The sequence below is a fragment of the Chlamydotis macqueenii genome, chromosome 9 (genome assembly GCF_036417535.1).
Source record: "Chlamydotis macqueenii isolate bChlMac1 chromosome 9, bChlMac1.mat, whole genome shotgun sequence".
In the NCBI taxonomy this organism is placed as follows: Eukaryota; Metazoa; Chordata; class Aves; order Otidiformes; family Otididae; genus Chlamydotis; species Chlamydotis macqueenii.
The window spans coordinates 15,924,495-15,944,853 of NC_141564.1; the positions used below are offsets into that span (position 1 = coordinate 15,924,495).

At 43.4% G+C, this 20,359-nt stretch overlaps 1 protein-coding gene across 3 annotated transcripts in view; it reads right to left on the minus strand.

The window, feature by feature from the left end:
* The window catches only part of LPP (LIM domain containing preferred translocation partner in lipoma), a 330,469-nt gene that overhangs the window by 69,050 nt on the left and 241,060 nt on the right, over positions 1-20,359 (minus strand). For all 3 annotated transcript variants that reach the window (XM_086754441.1, XM_086754442.1, XM_086754443.1), the window contains one exon: positions 2,368-2,491. In XM_086754441.1, the coding sequence (XP_086610567.1) occupies positions 2,368-2,491 (124 nt within the window). The remainder of the gene's footprint in view (positions 1-2,367; positions 2,492-20,359) is intronic.

Consider the following 20,359-nt stretch of genomic DNA (forward strand, 5'->3'; position numbering starts at 1 on the left):
GTTTTGTTTTATGTTTTTCTTGGTAGGTATATAATTAGTTGTGGCCGTGTCTCCCAAATGACTGCATGGGGCACAGCATGCTTAGAGAGCAGAGTTCAGTCCAGCACACGGTTCTTTTGCACATCAAGAATGCCAAAGCTGGACACCACTTCAGAGATGATCTTCAGTGGCATAGACTCAGTGCAGTTAGAAGATCAGTCAGATACATCTTGTAATTTAACATCACCTGCCTGAGGTAGGATTACAGTTGTTGTTTGGTTTCCATCTTCCAGTTTACAACATGCATGATTATTCCATCTTTGATCACCATACTGCTTATATAAACAACACTGGCAAAATTTCTGAATGCTTTGCAGCCTCCTCTCCACTTTCTTGTCTCCTGCTGAATCAAGAGTTATTGGCATGGCATTTCTCTGACCTCTCATCTGATAGCCAAATTAATGACCTAGCACTGAGAGACTTAATGTTCCAATTCTTTGAGCTATGCATCCCTTTTGGATGAAAAAATTTTGATCTACCACACTTTCAAACAGAGCAGAGCCATCTTAGTGATACAGTATTAGTCTGCAAAATCCGAGCATTTCAGCTTCATAAATATAAGTGCTAAACAAAACCAAAGCTCCATTTCAGGAAGCAATTTCTGAACTGTGAGGAAAATTAATCACTAGAACAGCTTAGCAGGGAAGGTGGTGACTCACCATTGCTTGAAGTCTTTAAGATAAGATTAGATATTTTTTTTTTTTAAGTCATGATTCAATCATGTTTCTGGGAGAAACCAAGATTAGGACATCAGGCAGTATAATGGCAAGGTCATTTCTGACCTTGGATCCTGTGAATCTCCAAGTTCCTTGTTCACCTGCCTACTTTCTTGAGCTATGAGGAGAACTGGATAGGCTTTGGTCCATCAACCAGCTCCTGCCACTGACAGCTCTGCATTAAGAAAAGAACTGTAATCAAATCTCATGCTTCAGGGCTTCAGACATTTGCCTGAAGGGAGTGGGAAGAAGGTTTCTCCCTCTTTCCTGCCCACATTAATGGCTAAATACATGTTATGTTTGTTTGGTTGTTGCTTCACTTTTAAAACACCAGAGAGTGAACACAAATGGATATGGGCAGAGATGAAGTCAAACACAGCAGCACAGAAAATGCTCTCTGGTTAGCCACTCTTCAGTTAGTCACTCTTCCTCTTATCTCAGATCTGTGCTAGTCATCAACTCAGATGACTACCATAGAGAAGATATTTCAGCTGTGAGGGTGGAGACTACAGAAGGTAGAAGGTATTGATGGAGAACAGGGACTGATATCAACCCCATCTACAAGGGCATTGTTTGTTTGATGAGAATTTCTTGACCTTCTCATGCAATCAGATCCTTGTCACTGTAAGATCCTTGTTAATTGGTGAAACCTTGGTCCCACCTGCTTTCTGATTAAACCAAACCACAGAAGTCTCTTTAAGCCAAAAATCTTTTGGTTCAACCAAACACTATAGCAAATAGACCTAGGGGACAATCTAAATGAAGTTTTTAAGAAAGTATGAAATAAAGGAAGATAAAGAACACAAAATTAATGGCCTGTCCCAGTCTTTACAAACTACAGCAGTTTGTTTTCTAACAACACTGTCATCCAAGCCTGTTAGAAACTAAGCATACAGGCAAGATGCATCAAATGTGCCCAAGGTTCTGCAAAGTTCAGAGGCCATATCATCTGTGTTTTATATAAAGGCAAGATATGTATTTTACACCTATAGGTGCCTGAGATAATTCTGTTCTATACCACTTAAAAAGGAAATCAGCTGCTTCTCTTTTTCCAGGCAAGGAAGATGACATGGTTATAATGTGCAATCAGCTCAAATTTGTCTTCCTCATACTTGCTGGACCCAGTTCTGGGCTAACAGGTCCCCATGTAAAACCAACATGATTGACTCAAAATGGATTTCCTTTTAACCTATGCCAGCATACAGAAAATGAAAATCCATGCCTTAGGAGCAGAACACGTTTACACTGCCAGTTTTTTTTGCAGTTGCAGTGAGGAGGGATGGGGCAGGTGGGTAAGACAGTGCTCCGCACCTGAATTCAGTCCCCTAGCCTAGAAGCAGGGCACAGATGGTGTGAAAATGAACCAGACACTGAAAAATTCAACTTTATAACCAGAAAGACTGTAAACATACAGCAAGTGAGCATAAGATTTATGCTGAAATTACAGAGGAATTCCTACGGATGATTACACTTCCAGCCCAAGCATGGAAAGCAAATCCATCAATACGAATGTCACTAACAACATAGCTGTCAGGCTTCCCCGTTACCAAACCCAGTAAATACAGAAAGGGGCTACAGACTGATTAATTCAACAAGATGCAGCACTGCTTACCAAAGTAGTCATCAGAAGGAGGATTCTCCATATCATACAGCATTTTCTTGGTCAGATGTTCCAACTCATCCTCAGGCCTGAAGGCAGGAGTGCTGGAAGTAGGTCCTGAGCTTGGATACCCACTCTGAAAAAAAAAAGGACAAACAGTCTGTGATGTGGTATAAAAGCATTCATCCACAGTAACAGGGTCTATTGGCTGTTCAGCGTTGAACTTGATTCTTTGTCTTATTTTTGTTTTTCTTTTTTTTTTAAACCCAAGGGTTCACGTAAGTAAACATCTCATCTCATTTAACGTAATGAAAATGGACTCCTAAAAACATCCAGTGAAGTTCTATATATCCTCCTGAAATGAGAAATATTCTGTGCCTCATAATTAGGTGTCTACTGGGTAGCACACAATAATAAATAAAGGAGAAAATTATTCCACGGATAACTTGATACAAACATTTTCCAACACTGAAAAAGGCTTTGGAAGCCTTTCAGTTTGCATTTGGCAAAAGCTTCCCTCACTTAACAAGGCAATATAAAAGATGCTAGAACAATTATTCCTACAGCAGTGGAGTATATGGACAAAGACAGATAATCCCGAGCTGCTAGTTACGTTCTCTTCTTGTTTGTTTTGACACAAATCCTGTTGTTAACATTAGTGAGAGCAGGGGCTGGTCCACAGATTTTTGGTGCTAGGGATACAAAGGTTTTAACACACGCTTAGAAACTGGGATCTCTTGGCCTTCATATGTTAACAGCTGCCATACAGTATTTACAGTCTGTCTCAGTGAGTCTTCTCCCTGGAAAGTAGCAGAAGTACGGGCATATTTTGAGAAGCACTGAAATAGTCTCATGCCTAGAAGATTCTTAGAAGATGCTAAGTTTGGTGTCCATAATGAGAAACTTGGTCATTTCAGGATTAAAAAATGCTGACACCAGTTTTCCTCGCATGCTCTGCTTTCTTGAAAGACTTGCATGCAAAAACTAACTTATTTATGAAATGCAGCATTTCAGTAAGGCAAGTGATTTCATTGATTAAGTGCTGCCTTCATCAATGATTGGACATTAGATATGACACTTGCAAGCCTTAGTCTACAAGGAAGCATTTTTCCATGCTTCATACCTGCTTAAATGGGAAGAAAATGTAAAATCACTGGAGAAACAATACAGTGGCCACCTCTGTCTGGCTTATAGACACTACACCTGACATGATGAATCTTTATTGAGCCAGTCATGTTCAACAGAGAACAGCAGCTTTAAAACACTGCAAGAGAATTAACTAAATGCTTTCATGCTTTTTTCTTTCAGGCAAGAAGGATATTTCAAATGAGACATCAATCAACATAGAGAAGGTCTCAGAAAGGTGCTTAGCAAGAATACTTCAATCATCCACTTCCAGAAACCAAACACTTGCATGTTCCTCACCTTGTTATATTTATTTTTTTCTAGGGCTCATGCTAAGCTGCGCACCACCACCCTCCTTGCATGTTAACCTGATCTGTCTCCCAGGCACTGCACCCACAAGCGCAGCAGGTGACTGCTCTCCCTGGAAGCACTGGATTTGCCATGCATACACAATACGGAGGTTGCACCCACTGCCTGCCTGCCAATTGCTCTCTAACAGAGCAGTGCACAAGGGAGATGGGTGGCACAGTGATCTGGACGAAAGGGCACCTGGAATAAGCCCTGGGCTGGACAAATTTCCCTGGAGGGCTGTGGGAGGTCTATTTTCCATACGTTCAGCCTCTCTGCCTGAGAATATAGGCTGGATCTACCATACATTCAGGTTTTCCCAGAGATGTTTTCTTTTTCTGCTATGGGATTTTTTTCCTGAGCAATATTCAAGGATTTTGTGCCTTTGCTCAGGATTTCTAGATGCCTAGTGGTTGTCCTGAGGAAGCTGTTGAACATCTGGAAATCCGGAACGTCCACGCACAGCTCAGTATACTCTGCTATACAAATGCCATCATGCTGATGTGTTTGGGTTACCACAACTTATTTTTTTTTATATGGGGAGACAGGCCTATATGGTGCACAGGACTTACACTTGCTTTCTAAGTCATGTGTCATCTCTGTGGGATTTATCATTTTGGTGGGGATAAGGCCACTCATATGACCAGGAGTTTCGGAGCCAGGTACTTGACCCAGCACACCCAAATGCCCTTGGTCAGTGCTTTGTGGCTGTTTTTAGAAGACTAGTCAACAACTATTTCACTAGAAGTAACAAATAGCATAATACTAAAAAAAAAGGAGTTATTAATAAGCCAATTAAAGGTGCCAAATGGAAAGCATTTAATCTTGGAACAACCTATTTTTTTTCCTTTGCTCTCCTGTTCCTAAAAGCTGATCATGAATCTTGCCTGAACATATATTTTAACACAGGAAGTGCAGTCAAGGATTTATTAGCTTGAGAAATCAATCTGGCAACTGAGCCTCTTAAAATACTATTCCATCTATTGCACCTATTACAGTTTCCATGCAGAAAAGAATGCCCATTACCATCCTATCGACTGAGACTCCTTTCCTAGACTCTGCATGGAGAAGATGGTATGGCACAAAGCTGATAATGATCCCCATCCCTATATTTCCCCCATTAGTAATTACCAGCACAAAATAAAGGTGTGGAAGTGCCATGCTCCAGCCTCTTCCAGACCATGCTGGGCTCTGGCCACATATAATCTGAAGCACTTCTTTTACCCTTAAGCCTTATAATATAAATGGACCAAAACAGAAGGCATGAGCTGCTGCTCTCTGTTCACAGAAAAGGGAAGCGAGATGCACGGAGCTGAAATGATTTGACCATCATCGTGGGCTCTAAGGCAAAGACAAAACCTGCAGCCAGGCTGCTGTGAGCCCCACGTCTTCAGCCTCCACACAGCCCACCGGGACTGGACTCAGCATTGCAGATCTACACCGGCCACTCTCCAACCCAAAGCCACCATCTGCAGGCCACCACCAGCCAGGCTTCAGCAGGACACCCTGGGCAGGCAGTGTGTGAAGCACCTCCCTCTCATCCATGCTGGCTTCCCGATCAGGGGGCCTGCTTGTGCCTGCTTCAGTAACGGCTTGGGCTGTGCCATTTAAAATGAAAGACCAAAATCTGCAGATTGTCAGTTCTGTCTGACTTTCTCTGGTTTTGGAGGCCACGTTGCCTCGTACACACAATAAATAGGCTGCTCTCGTATTTTATCTACATTGCACTTTTCCAAACCAGGCAGATTTCTTATCCAGTATCCAGTGTCAGCAAAAATAACAAATACCAACCACAATGTTATGAGATGCTTTAACTTATTTTGACTAAAATGCTATGCCTTTTTGACCAACATGTAAGCAGTGCTAGGCACATCTTTTTCTTCCTTGCATGGCACATGCTGACTATATGCCTCCAGGAAAACACATTTCATGCATATGAACATGCTGTTGAGTTTGCTGGGACACGCACGCACACAAACATAGAGAGAAAAAGTGTATCCTTAGTCCAATCTAAAACGCTTGTTTCAGCAAAACAGTTTCCTTCCTCCTCCTTTGTTAGGTCAGGGTAAAAATATAACTCTGGCCTTCCTTACAAAACAGAGTTGTGGTGTTGTTTATTAAACTTCCTCTATTTTCTCCTGATCTGTACAATGATCAAAGCTGTCTAGAAATCCAATTTGCTGTCTAATCTACCACAGTTATCTTCATACATTCTCTTTTCTCCATGATGTCTCAACACACACAAACATATTACTTCCTTAGCTAGACACAGCTCAAAGCTGTGCTGAATTGCAACATGGCCTCCCAAATTCCCTGAGCACCAGTCAGGTTAACCACAACATCAGGGATGATAAAGTGACCCATGAAGCTGGAAAAGAGCCTTAGTCAGCAAAAAGCCACCAGAGGGGACCATGCTTTGCAAGCAGGAGCACCTGAGTCCAACCTTTGCTACTGCCATCAAATACCAGGCAACCTCAGGGAAGAGCATGACGATTGCAGTTGCATGTGCAGTTGCAAATGCATTAATGAATAAACACCATTAGTAAATAGGTTGTTTAGGAAAATGCCAGCATTCCCAGGGTTAAACCCTGTGCCAGAAAATCTCTTCATGCTACAAATGACAGGAAATGAGTTAATAACTTCTACCACTCTCAAAGCACTGCAACAACATCTGGCTCATCTTCCTCATTAAAGTTCAGTTCCTAAAAAGCCAGGTCAAAAGAAGCAGTCGTGTGGAATCACCCCGTAATTATTTTGGTACACAAAGTTGATACTTGTTTCACTGCTTCTCTGGCACACATTTTCTACTCCAGACCTCACTGGTAATCAGCTGTGTCTGATGTAATGGCTGCCCAGAAAAGGGAGCTCTGCAGGTAGTGCAGTGCATTGGCCAACATGAACCTTCTCCATCCATGTATAAATTTTTATCACTGTGCAGAATCTGCAAAGACATTTGAAGATGATGCTATGATGAATGCGCTATCATTCAGAGTGCACTGTAGGTGGTCATTTTTCTTGTCCATTTGCAAACGTTGTAGAAGCAGCTTCTTCTCTCTGAGAGAAAATAACTTCAATTATGTGTTCCCAATTACAGAAATATGGAAATTATCTTCTTTTCAGAAGGTGGAATTAGCTCAATTTGGAATTGAAAGGCAGCCAGAAACATCTTCCACTGATACTTACTTTCCCTTTCATTTTTTCTTCTTGTTCATCTGCATAAAGTTAGCACTTTCTTTTCACTTCACTCACCAAAAATGATCATCAGTTAAATAAACAGTTAAATAGCATTGCAGCACATTTTTTTTTTTATTCAAAGGCCTGACAAAGACCATACTTTTTCATTTAAGTTATTGACTGTCCAAAACAATTGCAAACTTTCAGATCAAAAAATCTAGCACGGTGCCACATCTCTCATGAGCTGCACTCCCAAAGAAATATCAAGATTGCCTGCAGCTGTAATTCAGTTTATAATTAAGGCCAACTGATTTCTCTTATAGAGGAGATGCACTGGAAAAAAAAAAAAAAGAAAAAAAATGTATTTATTTTCCCAGTGAAAAGTTACAGCTGCCAGAGTACATACAGATTCCTGAAAAGACAATTCTGCCTAGATTTCCTGCGATGCGTACATTCCTGGGTTTACTCCTGGTTGGAGGATAATTCATTAAGATCCTTTGAAAAAGCTGCCCAGCATAAGGAGGTACCCACCGACAGCCAGTGACCTCCTGCCCGCACCGGCAGCCTGAAATCACAAGTTTGCGCAGGCAGGAGCGAGGTCTCCTCTGGGACATGATGGAGTGGGACAAACCATGGGCTCCCTCGTTGCCTACCTGCCCTGCCACCGCTTCCCGCAGAAAACCAGCAATCTAGAACGGGCAGTTCTGGCAGCAAAGCCCTCATTTGTTAAACAGTGGTTTGCTTTGAAATAGGACAGTTTTGTAACTACTTCAAAGCTCTAGAGGATATTTTTCTTTATTTTTAAACTTCATTATTGTAACTGCATCCTCACTTAGCTATCCATGTACATTCCCAGTCCTATTCTAATCCTGCTAAGCTCTTAGTTTCAACAGTCTCTTGTGAAGGTAAGTTACACAGAATTTGAGCAATAATAATAATAATAATAATAAAAATTCCTCTGGTTTAACTTCAAAGCCTGCAATTTTGCTCAAATGTATCTTTTTTTTTACAGTGTGAAACTGGGATATAGGGAGGTGGAAGAGGAGGCATCTTGTCTGATAGTTTTAAAAGAAAGACATAAAGCCAGAATGCAAAATCATTAAATAGCTGAGGAGTTCCCAGGACTTCTGAAGATGAGACTGCTCATGCCTGTTTCAACTCTCTGGAGCCCAGGTTTTAGCTTACAGTCATGAAAATAAAAGGTTGGTCTCTGTATATTGATACTGAATTCAATAGGATCACTGTACATGCACCCTAATTACTCTGTAAAATGGGTTTAACAATATTTCTCTCTTAATTAATCAGTGCCTGCAAAGCTCTCCAAGCTTCTGCGATATCAGGGACTACACAGTGACAGGGTGTTTTATTAATCATCAAGCACAATAATAAATGAACATGACTGTTTTGTCCTTGGATTGTTTGTATTCTATTATATGCAAACAGACTAGGTAGCTTTTCTTGCTGTTCTTCACTTTCTCACTAATGTTTTGAATCTGGAAGGGCTAGTTATTTTTGCTTAGTGTTATAAATGTTGGATAATCTGTAAACACCGCTATCTGCTGCTTGCTTCTGCATTGAGCAGAACTGTGTTAAACGACAGCTTCCACTTCTATCACAGAGTTGGTGTTTCTGCTAGGCACTGTGGTTTGTTTATATATTCGGGGTTAACAGGAGATGAGCTAGATTTTTATAGAGCAAGATTGGCCATTTCTCATTAGAAAAAGCAAACCAAACAGATCTCCAAGTAATACATATTTGACATGTTATCTCAGGAAACAGTAGATTTAACCTGTATTTCAAATAAGAACACCTATAAAACACTACATTTTAATGTTGCATTGCTGCTTAAGTATATATACAGAAACAAGTGCAGCAGTGCCTGATCTTGCCTGGGGCCTCTTGGCCCTGTCATTACACAAATACACTTTACTTGTCAAGGCTTATCTTATACGAAAAGGGGAGCAGGCTGTTTTGTTTTGTGTTTTCCTATTAACCCCACTTACTTTGGTAACAGACATTTTAGGTACTTTTTACAAAAGCCAGGAACTCAAGGCACAAGCTGGATGGTACTACCGAGAGGGAGAATGTGACGTCACCATTATACCAATATACAGGTAACCAGATTGCATTATTTTAGCCCTATGTTTTTGGCTACAAGAGCTTGGTTTGCTTCATAAAGTTACATCAGGAGGTCCTATGCTTACTCATCTATTTGTTGCAAGATCGAAGATTTTATTCTGCTCTAAGCTGCTTTCCTTTCCACATCTCTCAGGGCTCAGAGTCAAGCACTCTCTTTCTTCCGTGCTTCATCACCAGCAGTAAAGACCCTTTAGGCTGCTTATCACCTCCCCTCCTCTTTATGTCATAATACTGTAGGCTTCCAGGGCTGCCTCCATAGCATTAATTAATTAAGCATTATATTTACTGCTATCAGCAGGTCAAAATCCGCAATTCAGAGCAGGAGCCATAAGCATCCACGGGAGATGACGGTCCCAAAGCCTTAGTCCTGAGCTGTGTAGGGAAGTGCTGTACATGGGTTTGAATTTGCTTCTTGTCATCTTGGCTATACATTTTGGGGTGCATAGTGCCATCTAGGGCTTCCTGCTTGGGGAGATGATGAGCTTCAAGACCTGTACAGAGCTCTCTTGTGTAAATCCAAGGCAGCACTACAGAAAGTCAGAGAGCTGTGGGGAACTCTAGTCACAGCGAGTGGCATTCCAAAGCAGGGCTTATGGTCTCCCCACCAACCGAACTGCATCCTCATCTTATAGGACAAGCACAGGAGTACACTTAGTAAAAATGAGAATGTGCCAAAATTCATAGGGATGAAAGGAAATGTGTTTGCTCACACAGGACACAATTAGCCTGGGTAACTCATTGCCACAATAAAACCACTGAAAAAATGTACTCTTCTTCCAAAACCTACCCTTCCAGAAACAGCCCTAAAACACAAGGAAATAATTGAGCTTTGTTCTTTTAAAAGTTTTCCTTTTGCAAAACACTTCACAAAAGCAGAGCTCAACCATTTCCACAGACGATGAAAAATGACACTGCACGACGGGCTTACACAGACCTCTGGTGCAGTGCCTTCTCCAGCAGACCACAGCGACGAGGGAGCTCACCGCCATTCACCATGCAGTGCCGGGGGTTGGACTGGGTGTTTGTGCAACGAGCACCACCTGCCCTGCGGTTCAGGTTCATCGCCTGTTGAAAAAATAGGCTGTCCCAGCTGCAGCGCCTTATCAGCTAACAAAAACAGAAGTGCTGGGGCATCACTTGTTTCAAAAGAAAAATAAATCTCACAATTTTAATGGTACTAATTTTGCATGTGAAACCTGCATTCATACTGTATTAACAGTTTAAATATAGCTTTCTTGCCAGATGCCTGAATATGCTAAAAAAGATACTTAAAATATGCAAATTGGGTTTCTGTTTTAATACATAAAGAAACTTAAAATCACATCACTTTCCATCACCAAGACAGGTTTCAATCTAAGCTTTTTTCATGTGAAAACTATAACAGCAAACAAATGGTTAACCAAACGTGTTTAGCCCACTATCTGCAGTCTCACTTTTAGTCAACTGTGATATGGGCCACTACACTTCCCAGGACACCAGTGACTTAAATGAAGACTACACATTTTGCTTAACATTAAAAGATTACATTTATAAATTACAGTAAAAAAAAAGCTTCCCAGACTGGAGTGGGTGCTTGGTTCAGCATCCACAGGATTGGAGGGCAGGATTCCTGAGTTTTATCCTCAGCAATACTCTTAACCAGTCTGATCCTGCACCCTGCTGTTATAAATGGTGTTCATAATGCCTGGCTGTCTCAAGAGAGTTTGAGAGTCTCAATGAACTGTTGATTACAAAATGCTTTGAGATCCTTGAATGAAAGATGCTGAATGAGTACAAATGCTGACTCTTATTAATTATCTTTAGTAGCCAAAAATGTGCCTCCTTCCACTCACATGTGCCTATGTTTCATCTTTTAAGATCATAATATCTTCAAAACAAACACTGGTCTCCCAATATGCACCTCAGTGGTCTTGTTGCAGTGATAAAAATCATATTAGCAAAACCAATAGCAAATTACATTCCTGCTGGACTCAGAAATTTCTTCCTTATCTCAGGACTGGAAGATTTCTCCATTTTACTCATGTTCTGATCCCAGAATCACCTGTTCTCGTTACCTCACGTGTAGATGCTTTTGCTCTAAGAGCTTTGCTGATTGTGTTTCAGCTTTGCGCAGGCCATGTTTCTTGAAGAGGTAACTGGAGGGTCCTAACCTCTTTTAAAAAAATGAGTACAAGTTCCTTTGGAAAGCGGATGGGGAGCTCCAAACACGTCAGAGAGTGTAAGCGCTGAGTGCAATCCTTCATTGGACTTTCAGTCTCTCAGGTGACTGAGTCAGGGGAAAGGAGGCAGAATTAACAGACAGTCCAGACATCTGGATTCTGCTCAGGCCATTTACAGTGCTCGCCCCTCAGCCAAGATGTGCTTCAAGGATGACAAAAAATATTCAAAATGACACCTTTTCTAGTGATGCAAGAGAAAAGAGAATTTGCAAATAACAATGAGAAGATTGCTAGTCTTCAAAGTCAGAGGGAGAGCTCATTTGCTTGCCCCTCAAGGACTTGTGGTGAAAGATTATAGAGAAGAGTATTAAAAGGGTACTGACACAGCGTAATACAATATGTAAGCAGTAAAGATCAGAATTAATCCTCTAACTTCTGCCACAATTAGAGTATCTATATTTTATACCATCTGTATGGATGGTTTCGTTGCTGAATTGCTTTATATATCTTTAAGAGACTGAAGATTTACTGCATTTAAAACAATTGATTCTCCTCATGAAGAGCCCTCTGCAGGTATCTCTAGGTCATTTGAATCTCAGCTCAGCCATCTAACATCATGTCAAGTACCATTTGCAAAGCTATGTTATTTAATTCATGAGCAGCAATCATCCAAACTGTTGGTGCTGAGGCTCAAAGCAGCTTCCAGGTACCACTCCCACTGGCAAGCCACGGCCTCTCTGTTATCTCCAGTCCAAACTAGGACAATGGCCTCTTCATACCAAACTGGAGTGGATCATAACTACTGGTGATTAAAAACTTAAAGATCCCTCTCACCTTTTGTGAAATGGAAGTGTCCACCAAAAGTGGGCAGTTTGCTTGCAGACCTAATGCTACTTGCCTACATTAGAGTGTGGGAAAGTGTTTGGCAGCAGCCTGCAAAGCAGCCAGCATTCACAAGGCACTAGCTGTACTTGCAGGCGCTACTGTGATGCTGAGCGCTGTGAGGCAGAGGACACGACACATTGGCAGTAAGGAAAAAGGTGGTGAAATTGAACAGTGCCATCAGGAGCAGAGGGATTAATACACAAGAAGGAGGAGAGAGTGAAGGGCTGCAGCCCTCAGTGAACATAGAATCATAGAATGGTTAGGGTTGGAAGGGACCTTCAAAGGTCATCTAGTCCAACCCCCCTGCAAGGAGCAGGGACATCCCTGACTAGATCAGGTTGCTCAGAGCCTCATCCAGCCTGGCCTTGAACGTTTCCAGGGATGGGGCCTCCACCACCTTTCTGGGCAACCTGTTCCAGTGTTCTATAACTCGCATCGTAAAAAAAATTTTCCTAATTTCTAATCTAAATCTACCCCCCTCTATTTTAAAAACATCATCTTGATAGCCTAAGCACTGCTGCTTTAGAAGAGACTTGTACATGTTTCACTATCAATGACCTCAGGATAATCAGAAATAATATTTTCAGAACAAAGCAGTGCCAAATTCTATATTGCACTTGGGGGAAAAAGGCCAGCGTAAACGCCCGTCATCTAGATTATCATTTAATTCACCCAATGTACTTATGAAAATGATCTCTCATTTGGCTCATAGCAGTAGAAATTTCTCAACAAAGTCATAATTCTCCTGTAATACAGTTCAGGCAGTTAAGTATTACTCAGATAAAAGCTCCAAGTCTCCCTTGAAACACTGTCCCTGCTCAGGAATTTCCCACAGTCTGAGGGAGGTGGGAGCTGAGGAAAGGGCAGCAAGAGATGAGGAATGATTTTCCCTCAGAGAGAACCACAGGCTGAGGACCCAGCACGTCCCACCTGGTGGTCAAATTGTGGCAGGGAGTCAAAGACACAGGGGTTATGGCCTATTAAAAAATGCTGCAGGAAGTTTCACTGTGGCTACTCAATATTAGAGGAGTCTCAACCTTCTCTGTGCAACCTGCGGGAACAGGAGTGAAGACCTGAGTTGGCTGTGCTACTCACAGCTGTTGCAGATGCTACTCAGCCTGCTTGCGGAGAGGGCAGGAGGTTGGCCTTGGAGGAGAAGAGCCCCAGGAACAGAGAAGTCAAGGTCAGATCTGGAATGAAGGCTCTGGCAACATGGGGTAAGAGCCAGGGGAAGAAGCTAATTAGCCTTTTTCCAACAGAAATATAACAAGAAAGGCAGAACCACAAAGGCAAGAGAGAAGTGCTGGCAGGAAGAAGGGAAGACTAGTCAGAGGCCAGTGTGCAGTAGGGGATTTGAGACAGAGCCCAGCATCAGAGTAGAGGATGGGATGAGGCAGAGAGGAAGGAGAAGAAAATGCAGCCTGGCTAGGAGCTTCCAGAGCTGCCAAGAGTCCACGGAGAGGCTATGAGCACACACTGTATGAAGGAAAGTGGCTTAGGGAAGACTAATGTGAAAAGGAGCTGGAAGAAATGGAAGGATGAACTAACAGCATCCTCAGAGCAGGGAGCAAGCAGGAAAGCAAGGGCAAACGAGAGGTATCAGCATCAGCTGATCTTACTGAATCAGCTCCCTTGTACAAGAACTAACCAATGCCAACCAAAACCCACTATCCTCAGACTATAGGAATGGTCAGATGCTTCTGCACACGTGTACATGTGTTTTTGCTGGGGCATCAGGGAAGGTGGGCACCCAGAGCAGAGCACTACACCCTCAGTCTCATGGGATTCCCATGAGGAAAGGTTACACTGGGTTCAAATGCTCACCCTCTCCACTTCCTGTGCTGTGTCTAGTCCATGATCCCACGTCTGTCATAGGCATGTTTTCCAGCCAAACAGAAAACTACCTTGTGGTCCTGATGCTCCAGATGGTAAGTGCCTAGGTGCTCGTGCTGCGGGGATTGTGCTGTGTACTGCAGAAGTACCTATGATCTCCAAGCCAGATCAGGTTAGGAATAAAGAGCAAGGAGAAGAAATTACCTGCTTGGTGCTGGAGCCAGAAGGGGATACAGGGCTCCCTGGATTTAGAGCCATTCTACTGGTTTCCCTCATCCTCTGCTTTGCCATCAGCCTCCTAAAAAGCCCCAATATCTTGGCAGCCAAGCCAGACTGCACTAAGCAAGGGAATGTGAATTTCCCCAGCTGCAGCCTCTAAGGCTGCTGCCAGCCTGAGGGCACAGCCACTGTACTGACATACAGACCTAATGATCTGCGCTGTTCAAGACATCAAATGCTTGAAGAAACTTGCCCTGCTCAGAGGGCCATGCTCAAGCTGTATTTCTGTGCCATCTTTTGTGTGAGGCTGGGACTGACTTTGAGGTCAGGACAAGCCTGATGGCTCAATAAATAAGAGACACTTGGGAGAGTTAGCAGAACTGACAGCTCAACAAGATCCATGTTTAGCTGTCAAAACATTCCTCCGTGTACAGAGATGCAGCTAAGAAGGCTGTCCACATACCTCCTGGGCTAGAGATGAACTTATCTTGCTAATTGGGCAAGCGGTACTTCATGGAGAATGGAGTGAACTGAAAGATGTGGTAGCGTGAGCAACCAGAGCTGAGGAGGCCAAGGGCTGTTGCAGGACATAACGTTGTGCCTGGACCACTTTGATGAATTAAAAAGATCACTTTGTCCATGAAATGTTTCTGTGTCCTGTCCAACCACAACAACAGCAGTAGCCCCCTCCTGTTTTTTAATGATTAAGCAGCTCACAGGTTGACTGAGCAAAGGCTGAAGGGGAAAAACAAAGAGTTATATATAATTCTGCTTGCAGAATTTACTTGAAAAGGATGGGCTAGACATTCAGATGGTGCAAATCAGAGTCGCTCCAGGGAACTCGCTGATTTACACAGCAGTGGATGATCTAGCTCAGCGTGCCAAAGTGAGCAACTTACTCAGGTGTACATCGGCTGGTCGAGAGGCACTATTTGAGTCAACAAGGCTGTCCAAGCCTGGCCCAGACTAACTGCAGCCCCCTGAGCCCTCAGCTGCATTTGTCTTTCACAGGAACATATGACACAAGGAGAAAACCAGCTCCCAGGCTGCCAGACCAAGAGCAAACACTGCAGAAAAAGACCCCACTCTCTGGGGATACAAGTGATTGAAACCTGCTTCCTTGCAGGTGACACTCTAGGGCTTACTTAGTTAAAGTCCCTGTCCCCAACTATGGGGCCCCTCTCAGACTGGCTTTCATGGACTCCTGCTACCACCTCTTGGCTCAGACTAACCCGTTTTTCAGGGCCTCCTCTCTCCTTCCTCCTTTTGAGGAGCTGGCTCCCTCTTAGAGAGGACCTCAGAGCAAGCATGCCTCCTCCACCTCCCTTCTCACCTATCTTTGTTCCCAAGAGCCCAGCAAATTTCAAAAGCTAACCTAAAAAAAAGTTGTCAACATCAAACACTTTGCAGACTCCTTCCTCTTCTTTCCCTCAAAACTGTGTATTCTGCTCTCCATGCTCCCTTCCTGCAACTCTGCATTAGTTTTATGCTATTAAACAGCTCCCTGTGTAGGAGATACATCTCAAAATCACTCATATACTTTAGTGGGTTTGTGACATTGAGGAGGAGAAAGCGTGAGGCCAGCAAAGTGCTGGAAGAGATTGCATGGAGACAATCTGTGATTTCCATCACTGATGCTTTTCAGAGTAGGAACAAGCACGTATTCGTGAAGGATGGCTTAGGCAGAGTTGATCCTGTCCCTGAGCAGCAGACAGATCTTCAAGTCTGTTCCAGCCTTATTGTTTACGCTTCTGTGATTGTGATAGCACTTATGACATATTCTGCAACACAGCTGAGCAAAACCAGCTGAAGGCCCTATGGATCATCTTCAGGGCTGAAGCTGCTTACAGGAAAGGAAGCCCATGTGCAGTATTAAGTTACTTTATGATTTTGTTCCAGATGCTAAATCAAACAAACTTTGTTCAGAAATGGTATGACAAAGAAGCCAGGTTCTAAACAGGCACAATGACTGCCCTTCTTTTACCATCTCCAAGATGCTGTTTCTCTAAGCTTAGACTTCAGGTGCATGAGGCAGCTCACATTCAGAGTATCCACTGTATGGTCTGCAAACATTTGTTAGACAAACAGAGGGCTTCTTTTGTCCTGGTCCACAGGAATGCCCATCCAGCAGTCGGTGATGAATCCCCATTAAGACCTCCCAGAAGCCAGACAGGATGCAGTGAGTCTGGCCAGGAGCAGGGAATAGGTGCCCCAGACACCAAAATGCTCCACGTGTCTGTTGTGCAAAGACCCATGTGTGTCTGCAGTGGATGGAAGGAAAGAAGTTACTTCAGAAACATCCACGCAAGCCTCCTCCCTGCAATACCACCTTATGGAGAAAACAAATGGTAGAGAAGCTATCTAATCTGCTCATCACAAAGTCTTTAAGCCACAAGACAGTATTTACTAGCTGGTACCAGACAACATTCAAGCAAGAACAGAAAGTCACTTTCCCAGCCCTCCTTGTGAATTGCTCCCATCTGTGGAAGAGAGCAATCCAAAGTCCTTATGCCCATGACAGCACTCCAATCACACGCTTCGGTTTTTAAACCCAAAATAGTGCGAGCCAGACCACGGTGAGGCTAGTACATCACATGCAGCTGTGCTGATAGAGAGGAGACATTACAAGTGGCTCTCCAGGGCACGGGTTGCTAGGGAACGTTGTGAAGCCACCTCAGATTTTGCTGCCACTTGCTGGCTCCTTCTCCCTCTTCCCACCTCACTCGCGCTGTGCCAGCTTCTTCACCCTGAGAGTGCTGTTCTTCCTGTCTGAAGTGCGCAAAAACAAATCTGCCAGCAACAATGGAGCACGATTGCTTGGCATATGTTCCCAAGGAAAGAAATGTCTCTAGCCTTTGATTTTCAAAGGCAGACAGCTAATGGGCTGCGGAAAAAAAAACCAACAAACCAGTCTCACCATCGTTTCCAAGTCTGCATGTTATTTCATTCAACCTGTGGTATGATTAAGGTTGACTAGCAAGTCCAGGTGGTGCAACTCAACAGGTTGACTTCATGGCAGCTGTGCTGGCTTGCAGATGGCAAGAAGTGGTGCCCTAAATGCCACACTGTGCCCTCTGGACCCCTCCTCTTGTGCTAACGTGCTGCTCTTTGGGAGGTCACTGCAGCAGGAGCCAGCACAGCTCTGTGAACGTGGCTGGGTGCCGCATCGGGCACCCACTGCTCCAGTGGGCAGCAGGGCTTATGAGAAAGGACACACAAGCACGAGAAGTTCTGCTGGAGAAAAAAGCTCAAGAAAGAGCTGGTATAAGGAGCGACCAGTGAGCGAGGTAGAAACAAAAGACTTTCCAGTATTAATCAATCTTTAAATAAATTGACAAAATGATTAGGAAATGCAATGCTCCCTACTGAGGCATTAGAGATTTATATTTAGATGTTGGGTGTTTTTTCTACACTGTGTTATTTTTAGCTACCAATTGATGCTAGGCTGTTGGTGGCTGCTGTTGGATCGATGAGGCTCTCCCGTCATGGCAGCCAGGTGAGAGATGGCAATCAGAATCAGGACCTCGTTCACCCCAGGATGCTGGAGCCCCTGTCCGCACGAGGAGACAGTGCAAGAGCGGAGCAGTGCCTGTTTACCTGGACTGTACTCACACATTGATGCTGCAGACCTGGTCAAATGCCCTTCAGTACCAACAAGGACTTAATTAAACTCTAAAAGTGGCAGAGAGGAGATACCTAACAAGCCTGTATAATTCTAGGAAATAACAACAGAGAACAGATTTGGAAATGACTTTCAGAGATTGCTTAATAAACCTCCTTATACCAAGAAGAAGGAACATAAAGTGTGTGTTTGAGGACCTGTTAGATATGTTAGTTCTAAGGAATGAGGAAGAAGCATTTCATTTTCCTAGTAATAGCACATCACAAATCTTGGGAGTCCACAATGCTTGTACTCACAACACCCTTTAGACAAGGGGAAACTCCTGAAATCCCCAGGGCAGACCAGATTTGCAGCTTCTACCTGCTGCAGGGTCCTGTCTTCAAGAGGGACCATCGCCTGATGATGAAGTGGTAAAAAAACCAAGGAGCATAAATCAATAAAATACTAAATAGTATGTCAAAAGACTAATTCCTCCTTGACTCCAAGTAATTTGTAATTAGACTGCTTTGAGATAGGAGGATTTATGTTTCTTCTCAAAACCAGACTCTTACGCAGTGTAACAGCATGCTTCCTTATCTCATGACAAGCCAGGCACGGATGGTCAAGGTCTCATCTTGAACTTCGCTCAGCAGCACAGCAGCAGCACGCCAATACCCAAATACCCTCCACGGATTCGTGTTATGTATTACGTGTTAACCTCTACACAAACAAGGATGATTCTCATTTTATGAGGGAATACAAAAAGTTGAATGCAAGTGTACACCAGTACATCAGCATTCCTACAGAGAACTTGCCCTGCACCACTGCGTCATTCTCCAGTGATTCTGTGGCGTGACTTTAAAAAATGAGAAATACTGCCAGCATCTCCTAGAGCAATTGTGCAAACAACACTAGCCCACCTTCATTTCCCCTTTAATCTACATTTCAAAAATTACATTCATCTGCAGAGACATGCTAGGTTGATACATGCCAGGCACAATTTATTCCTCGGTTCAAGCCATATGGTTCTAATAATAGTGGCTAATAAAGGAAAAGTATGTTTTCACCTGTAATTTTTCAAATCCCATCTAAAAGTGGAGCAACACACAACACTGCAGACTGCAGCACAGCATATGTGCTCAGTCACATTTTGCACTGCTCTGCACTTGCTCTGCTAATGGCCCTTAATTAATATGCACGACCAACTCAGCATCAAGGGCAAAGAGAAAGCAGTACAGCTATGTGTTTGCAGAAATGGTACCTTAAATTAAAACAAACAAAGCAATTGCAAGTTTAATAAAAGTGCATTTTGGGATCAGAGCCCTGTAGCAGACTTTGGAAATAACCAGGAACAGAGGACATCAAGTTATCTAATGGGTTTTTGGCAATCATTTTACTTCAGAAATAAATTTTCCAATAATACAGAGACAAAAGCTCAAGGCCAACCTTGACATCTTGGTCTTGGCATGTCTCAGTAACCTCTGTAGTTAAAATCAACCATTGGGCACTTCCAGGAGAGACAGCCAGGAGATTTGTCAGAGAGGAAAAATCAGCAAGTAGCAACCATAGCTAACTCAATAAAACTTAATGGAAAGGAAGCAAGGGCTACGGCTGGTATTAATACCACAGTTTAGAGCTAGGGGATTTCCGCCTAATTTATTGTGGAAAATAGTAGCATTCACAAAGTCATCCATAGAGTATATACTGCAGTACAGCATCTAATATAATAGCCTGGCATCATCTCACTCCAGATGAAAGAGGAAGAGGATATATTTATACTGCACATGACTCCAGCCTCCAAGAATGCACCTCGAGGCAGTAGCACTGTAGTCTTCTACCCAACGGTGTCCTTAGCCTGCCACAGCTAAGGTGCTAATCTGCCACAGCAGCACAGGTATGTGCAGTCAGGCTTGCTGGGGGGAGGCTGGAGTATGGTTAGCAATCTAGCAAGCTCTGCCAAACCACTGAGGCACTCGCTGTCTTCCCACTGCCTCCCACAACTCTGAATGAGCCTGAAGGCCAAGCAAAATCTTCCAGGTGACTTTTTGCTTACAGAAGAGAAACTCAACAAGCCGTAGAGAGGTTCAGCCGGTAGCCTCACAAGCAGCTGCGGCAGACAGGTGCCCTTGGAGATCCCAGCAGTATGCACATGGCCAGTGAGGACGCATGGACTCCCGTTTCACAACTCACCTCTAGGCTGAGCTAAAACCATGTTCTCTGAACCCGACAAATTCAACAGTGCAGACAGGCTTACTCCAAAGGACTGAGGCGAGGCACAAGGCCACCTCAACAGCATAGCCTACACTCCTCAGCACAAAGAGGGGTTAGTCCAGGGTAACTCTGGGACACAAGTCTCCATTGAGGTCCATGTCATCAGTCTGACTTGACTGCACAAACTCACTTGAAGAGACAGTCCTTCTCTCTAGAAGCCCTTACTGCCATGTTTATTGGTTCAGCTCAGGAGCTGAATTTTATTATTTCTTATCTCATGGGTTAGAAGACCAAAAGATAGTGGAAAGGG